The 8,019-nt window shown below is 45.0% G+C and overlaps 1 protein-coding gene across 1 annotated transcript in view; it reads right to left on the bottom strand.

Annotated features, from left to right (window-relative positions):
- FGF10 (fibroblast growth factor 10) overlaps nucleotides 1-5,784 on the bottom strand; it is an 80,473-nt gene extending 74,689 nt beyond the window's left edge. Inside the window, exon 1 of the mRNA XM_024571977.4 lies at nucleotides 4,239-5,784. Within this exon, the coding sequence (XP_024427745.2) occupies nucleotides 4,239-4,575 (337 nt within the window). The 5' untranslated portion in view covers nucleotides 4,576-5,784. The remainder of the gene's footprint in view (nucleotides 1-4,238) is intronic.
- Between the last annotated feature and the right edge of the window lie 2,235 nt (nucleotides 5,785-8,019).

Raw genomic sequence — 8,019 nt, forward strand, 5'->3', positions numbered from 1 at the left:
CTATCTTTAGGACTCTAAAGATTTTGCTCCATTTAGATTCATATATCAGAAGTTTCTGCAAAAGCCAAATTTCACACTGGTATTTACAATCAAATTATTTTATTACACATGGAATCAATTAAACATTCCGCTCTCAGCTGTAAACAATTACTATATACAATGACATTCATGGAGTTTTCTTAAATAGTCATGCATTTCTAATGCCCTCTGTTGAAATGAGTGAGATTGATGTACGTGTATTTTGTGTACCCATATGTGATTATATTCCCAAACATAACATCACACACGTTTTTTCACCTAGAGGGTGCCCAGCAGAGTTTGATTTCGTGCAGCCACCTGCAGCAACACCTTCGAGGTAGTTCCTTTCTCTTCCACCATCACTTTGCTCCCGTTCCAATTTAATCTGGAGAGCTGTTAGTATTCCTAGCAAGAAGCAATTATGCTTTTGCATAATTTGTTTTTTTAGAGTTTTGGGGGCATCTAATTCTGATGTGTGGGTATCAGTGTTGCCAGTAGCAGAGAGGTAGACGAAATAAGGAGCGATATTACCATGTAGACTTAGGCTTGAATCTAAGCTCTGCCAAATTCTAGTTGATGACCTTCAATAATTTACTTTTTTTCAGGTTTAGTTTTCATATTTGAAGAATGTGGATAGTTATATCTATGTCATAGGACTCTTATGGGTGTTAAATGAGATAAGGCACATATTACGTATTCAGTACATACTGATTTCTCTATTGTCTCCCATGCTCCTTTTCTGGAAAGGCTTTCCATTTTGAGAATATCTAGCCTTTGTTGTCTCAAGTTGAGGGATACATTTTCTTTGCACTAGACTCCCCTTTTCTCCAAGTGAGGACCATGGGAGAAGCCCACAGCTGTTTTACTTATGTTCAGAAATAAGTCCACCAGTCCCAGTTGTAAGGGGACCTAACAGCTGTATCCAGCCTTCCTAGGAGGCCAGAACTGGAGCCGAGTGGTAATGTTTCAAGGGCAAAGCTCTAGATGTAAAGAATGATAAAACAAACCTAAATGAGCCTGAGCATATCTAGTGACAGACACACCACAGCTATCCTAAATTATTCAGGCTTTCTCAGACTTCTAACAGGGGAAACATAATTCATTTCTGCTCTCCTTTATTTTACTATCCTAGAATGGCTAAGAAGAAAAAAATACCCCCCTGCAAAAAAAAAAAAAAGAAATTATAATAATCACCCAAATTCAGAAGAGTTTCTTTAGCACATGTATATTTTTAGAACCATCCAAATTCTGGGAACCAGCTTTGGAGGTAGAAGTTAAAAATGATTTTGCAATACTTAGGGGTGATTTCCTTACTTCCCTTTTGTTAGCATTTTGTTGGCAAAAAGCCAGTAAAACAGTTGTTTAATTAAGCTTCTGAACATCACAAACATGTAACCTCTTAGATAAGCTGTTATTGTATTTTAGCAGCAATCCTAGGGTCAAAAGTAACAAAGAAAATTAAGCTTCAAATAAGCAAACCTCAAAAGAACAGCTTTGTGTATTGAGAATAATTAATAACTTGTTTAGGAAAATGTTACTGAAATGTGGTTTCTGGACAAGGAACTAACACTCTTCAGAGGTTAGATACCCTAATATTTAACAGGCTACCATTTGGTGGGCGGGCTGGCTGGTTACCCCGTAGGCATGGCAAAAGTTTGTTCACATGTAATTACGGAACATTTAGACAATATCTTAATGATACCATGTAGTTCAGCTGAATCAGTCCAGCTGGAAATTGTAGCAGTGTTCTGATTACCTGGCCACATGTGAAATTAAGGCTTTTTCAACCTCTACTTTTCACGTGCTATGTCCTTATACAGATGTTCTTTAAAAGCCTAAATTATTTACTGCTTGACATTGTTTAACAGAGTGAGACCCTCCCCCTTTCATCTTCAACCACTCATTAAGATTGCATTACTGTATAAGATACTGTAATTTTAAGAACTATTGGTATACTTTATCATCTGGAAGAGATATTAGTATATTTGGACAGTTAGGATGAAAATTTTTCACACTTGTTTCCATGCAATTAAAGTTGTGTACTTTTGTCTTTGCAGATAATTCTTAACTGTGAAAATATAATTCAATCTGTACCCTGGAAATCATTTTACGAAACCATTAATCACACAGTGATTGTTATTTTAAAAATCAGTAATTTAAGTTGCATAAATAAACCAGTGTGGATTGGTCCTCAGCAGCACATCAAAAAGACACTTAACAGACAACAACAGCAAAATCCAGTTAGTGTCAAAAAAAGAAAAAAGAGAGAGAGAGAAAGGTCGCTCAAGGGTTAACACTTAAAAATTTTATTATATTTCTTCGAGGTATCTTTGTGAACTGAAAATACAAAAAAGAATTTCAACCCATGGATATTATCTATTCTAACCTCTCAGCTCACTGTTCAGTGAGGGTTTGTACCACTCCTTCCCCGTCGCCCCACCTGGATAACGCCACAACTAATGAACAAAGTGTCAAGTTTTTGATCAACAGTGACATCTCTATGGAGAGAACCTGATGAATTCAGGCAACAATTGAAAAGATCTTTATCATAAATGACATTATTCCAGCCATTTTCTATAAATCAGCATGGAAAGCATATGTAGGCAATGGGCTTTTCGCATTTTTAGTATTAAACATAGAATGGACTACTTCACAATCCGTACTATTACTTGTAAACATATTGCTAATTTTAGTACATGGCAGCAGCAGCTGAGGAAAAACAGAAGTTAATTTTGAAAGTACATGAGCCCCCTCATACGAAAACGAAGTCTTCGTTCTTGTCCATCTTTATTTAAAAACAAAATGCTAAATTCTGGTTAACTGTCTTTCCCGTTCACACCAGATCCTTTCTGGGCCAAGGGATCTTGAAATGTGGGACCCATGTATTTAAGTGAACTGGCAAACAGGGTTCATAAACAGCTGACACAAAGAAGTCCCTTTAAAAGGTGACTTGAAAGTACCATTGCGATGATGCCAACTGGTCCTTAAAGACGTTGAAATGCCTTTGTCTACTATCGGCAGTGTCGCTGTATCGCCCGGGGACCCTTTCAAACAGCAATCAATGGAGGATGAGTAAGTCTCACCACTTGAAAGTAACTCAGAAAGGAAGCCAACAGTCATCTGGCTTTGCTGGACTGATTCAAGAAGAGACACAGTATCCACCCTCCCCTTCTACTGCTCCCACCCCCTCCCAGCCCACACCCCTGCAAGCAAGAAAGAAGAAAAAGAACCGAAGAAGAAAAGAGAGGGGCAAAAAAGGAAAGAAATGCAGAAAGCCAGGGCATAATTTGAATAAGGAGAAAAACCTCATGCTCCGGGGGTAAACTACAGCCATGGAAACAGACGTATGACTTTTACTTTGAAAACAGAAGAATGACAATGGAATTTGTGTGAGGTCTGTGTGAATGCGGCCCCAGATGTTCCCAATGCTGGAGTAGTAGGGATCTGCAATCTGAGAGGTTTCAGAAGACACAGTACCACGGGCCGCCACAAAGCAGCACAGATGCTGTAGACAACGCAGACAGGAGCATCATGTTACCGAGAGGGAAGGCAGGCCCACGACTAAGAGCGGAGCCGGAAAGCGGACTTCGTGGACTGCAATCACTCAAGCCAACATGAGGGGACCCCCCCCACAGAAAAAAATCAAAACCAGAAAAATGCGTTCGCTCCTATCTAGAGAGGTGGTGGGGTATCGGGATGGGGGTGGGGAGCAAGTGGAATGGACTTTGCTTTCTTAAATAAAGTTGCCATAAAGCCCCTGTAATTGACAGCGGGTAATTATTTTCAGCTTGAGGAAACTGTCCCAAAACTCTTAATAAGATTGCCAGCGAAAAGAAGCAAAATGTGTTTACTCGAGCCATTTTCAGAAGGGCGGGGAAGGGGACCTTTGGATGAGGTAGGGCAGGGCGATGGAGACGGAGGGGCTTCGGTGCGCTGCAACCACTCTCGGGTGTCCTGCGAGGCGAGTGACAAGCCAAGAGACGGGGCAGAGAGGGTGACAGGGAGTGGGGGGTGTGGAGCGAGCCCCGCAGGGAGGGGTGAGGCTGCACAATGTATACACGGGGCGGGGGGGGGGGGGTGATTTAGTGTGAAAGTATTCCACTTAATCATTTTACAGGGGTTGGGGACGTAAATATTTAGCTGGCCACATCTGGAACAGATTTCCCCCTTGCGGGGTGGGGGTGGCTGATTGGAGGGAGGCAGTGCACATTGTTACTTACTGTACGGGCAGTTCTCCTTCTTGGTCCCGCTGACCTTCCCGTTCTTCTCGATCTTGAGAAAGTACTTGGTGAAAGAGAAGAGCTTTCTCCAGCGGACATCTCCTTGGAGGTGATTGTAGCTCCGCACGTGCCTCCCGGCACTGGGGGGAGAGGAGAAGGAGGAAGAGGAGGAGGAAGAAGAGGAGTTGGTGGCCTCTGGTGACACCATGTCCTGACCAAGAGCTTGGCAGGTGACAGGGACGGAAGACACCAAGAACAGCAACAAGAAGCAGCAGCAGCCGCCGCCGGGCAGGTGGGGAAAGGCTGAGGCACAATGTGTCAGTATCCATTTCCACATTGTACTGACACTCTCGGCACTGGAAATTGTCTTATCAGAAGGAACATGCTGGAAGGGTGAGACCTGGTGCGCAGCAGGGAGACAGCTGGAGGTGGCGGCCGCTGGTTAGCTCCCTCCGGGTGCAGATCTGGCCAGCAGGCAATGCACCACCATCCATAACTCCTCGCAAGGGCCGCTGCCTCTCCTCGCTCCCGTCCGGGATCCGCTGGGCGCCCCTGCAGGCTCCGGGGGACAGTGGACCAGGGTGGGTGGCCGCAGTCGCGGGAGCTGCTTGGTGGCGATAGTGCAGTGGGTCACCAGCGCGATCTTCACTCCCCCAGGAGTTACTTTGTTCTCTTCTTCACTCCTTGCTTCACCATGTTAGACAAAAAAAGAAAACAGTCTGAAAAACAGATGACAGCCGGGTGAACGAGACCCACAGCGGCTGGGGCAGCGCTCTGCTCCCGCCCGAGGTCGCAGCCGCGGGTCCCTCTCTGCGGAGCCCCAGCCGCTAGACAGCTCCAACAGTGCGTCCCTCCTCCCGGGCTGTCAGGGCTGGACGCAGCTGCCCGGTCACCGGCCGCTGTCTCTTCTGCCTCTTGCTTTCTCTTTTTGGTGGTGCCTGTGAATGTGAGGTCTGCAGAAAGTCACTTCTTGTTTTGGGGGGACGGCAGTTGGGCAGTTGGTGTTTTGTTTGGCCCCGTGTCCCTCCACCCCCCCCCTCCTTTGGAAAGCCGGCTTGTAAACAGGTTGAAGCCTGGAGTCTAAATGTCAGTGATTCTGAGCCAGAGGTGGGCTCTGCGTCTGCTGGTCAAACCTCATTTGCAGGGTGGAGAAGCAGGGGGAGGGGGTCAAACGGCGGTGGGACATCTGAAACCCCGGGCTGCTGGGAACGCCAGGGAGAGGGAGGGGGGAGGGGGCCGAGAGTGGGGAGCCGGGAGCCGGGGGAAGGGAGCGCGCTGCCTCGGCGGGGGCTGGGGGGCTGCAGGTCCTCTCCCCGCGCCCCAGCCGCCGCCTCCACCCCGCTGCGCCTGCAGCTCCGGCTAATTGCTGCCGAGGCGCCCTGTGCTCCCTGCGCAGGCCACCAGCGCGAGCCCTGTCCTCAGGCTTTCCCAATTTTGCTGCCTTCCAGCCGGAACCAATCCCCTCCGGGGAGCCCCTTTCTCACTTGTTTTCCTGCGTAGGATTTCTTTTCCTTTTTTTTTTTTTTTTTCTTCTTTTGGCAGCGAAGTACTTGAGAGCCACCTGGAGCCTGGTGCTTGGCTGACTTTTTCCCTCCCCCTCGCACTCCCAGAAGGAGGGGAGGGCGGTGGGAGAAATCAGAAGATGCTGAGGACGAACCCCGCAGGCCAGTAGATTATAAACGGGTCGAAGCGAGCACAGAAAAGAGACATAATTAGCTTCCTTTCCTCCTCTCTGCCAGCTTCCAAGGAGGTCTCTGCTTTAATGAGTCACTGATTTCTCCTTCCGCTGCTGGAGTAAAAAGTTCACACTTGGGCCCTCTCTGCCTTTTAAGCTCACGGAGCGTAGAAGTTGCCTCTCTGAGCGCAAATGAAATCGGGGACCCCGAGGATGGACGGATTTGTCATTGCTAACCCGAGTCGTTGACTGCACTGCGCGTGCACTTCAAAGCAAACTCACTTTATTGGGATCGCAAAGATTTAACCACACAATTCGGCTGCTATTGTGCTGTTCTCTTTTCCACGCTGTTTCCTTTGCTCTTTGCCATAGAGGGGCATTTTCTTTTTTCTATCTTCAAATCTAACGTTTTAAAGAGCTGTATTTTACAATGTAACTGCACTACCAGTCTCTTTGGCTTTCTCACGCTCACCAGCCCACCACGCCCTCATCGCTAATAGAAACTTGCGTGAAACCCAGGCATAGGCAAAACCAAGTCCTCAGTTAAGGAAGCCTTGGCCAAGAATTAAAAGTCACAGGAAGAAATACTGTGATCACCCGTTCCAATCTGAGTAAGACACAGCTCCTCCAGGGTCACTTCTTTAAGACTTACTTTAAACTTCGGAAAGCTCTCCTGGGAGGAGTGGCTAAAGAAATACTGGTGTAAAATATTTCTATTTTGTGAAGCAAATGGACTTTTGTGTTAGGTTGAACCGTGTGAAATTGCTGTTTTTTTACCTAAAAACCTGGCAGTTTCATATGGTTGCACCTAATATTTCAGCTGCTTTTCTAAGAGGAAGAATCACTTCAAGGTGAACTTGGGAGTTTACCCTGTACAACTGTAATTTGGAGGAACCTGGTCAGAAGAGCTTGTGTATGTACAAGCCAGAATCCCTACCTACACTGTCAATTTGGCCTCAACCCTCATTGTGAACAGGAAAAGATACAAAGAAGTAAAAAAATCTCACTTTGGAGACAGGCCTCCAGGATGATGGCCCGCTGATGGTGTTTAGTGACCTGAAAAACAACTTTGCATGAATTCTCCTATTTTTTCCTGGGCATTCAGAGCCTTTGAAATAGAAGCATTTAAAACTAGAATCAGAGGTTTCAACTGCATTATTTCTAAGCCATTGCAATGCACATTCAAAAGATTTTGATAATAGGGTGAACACCACATTTAAAAAATTTTTTAAATTTAATATAATTAGCTCTGATTTCCGTAGCTATTAATTGGAGAGTTAAGCAAATAAACAACATACGTCAAACAAATCTTGTTCTTTCATTGCAGCATGGGCGTTTAAAACTGAACTCACAGTGCTAATTTCAATTTTCTAGTTCACAGTTCTCTACTTGAGCTGACAAATGCCTGAAAGACAGTGTAGTGTTCCTAAGGGACTAGAGTTTCAGCCCAGTTGTTCAGCAGAATCCAAATGTTTGAATTGACAACTAATTAAAATTATATGTTTTTTAAAATTATGTCTGATGAAACCATACAATAAAAATTCTGTTGTGAAAAATTGCGAAACACAAGAAGTTATCTGAGGTTTCTCTACACTGGACAGCAACACTATCGATGCCACTTGAGAACCTTTTAACTTACAAGAGACACACCACCCCCAATCCAAAAAGAATCTCTCTCTCTCTCTCTCCTTCTCTGCTCCCCCCCATCTTTCTCACACATATCTATCGACCAACTTTCTGAGCCAGTGGAAGAAGCTGTTCAGATCTTTAAGTTAGAAGTTTTCTGTTGTTACTCTGTCTGAAATTAGGGGAAACACATCTTCCAAACTTCTCCATTAAAAATCTGTTTGCAGCAGGTGCACTGTTTAAAGTTCTAGAGCTCTTTCCCTACTTTTCCGAACGACACGATGACAGGAAGGGCATTTACGGAACGGCCCAAAGGAAAAGCTGACATAGCTTTTTAGATTATATCTCGTTCTTCTTTTTCTTTTCTGTGCAGCCTTTCTTTTACAGCACAGCCGAATCCCTAAATAGTCCACTGCTTTGCATTGTTAGGTCGCCTCTTAGGTTAGCCAGAGAAAGCCTGAGAAAAGTTCCGCAGGAAAG

Source organism: Desmodus rotundus, chromosome 1, assembly GCF_022682495.2.
Source record: "Desmodus rotundus isolate HL8 chromosome 1, HLdesRot8A.1, whole genome shotgun sequence".
Taxonomy (NCBI): Eukaryota; Metazoa; Chordata; class Mammalia; order Chiroptera; family Phyllostomidae; genus Desmodus; species Desmodus rotundus.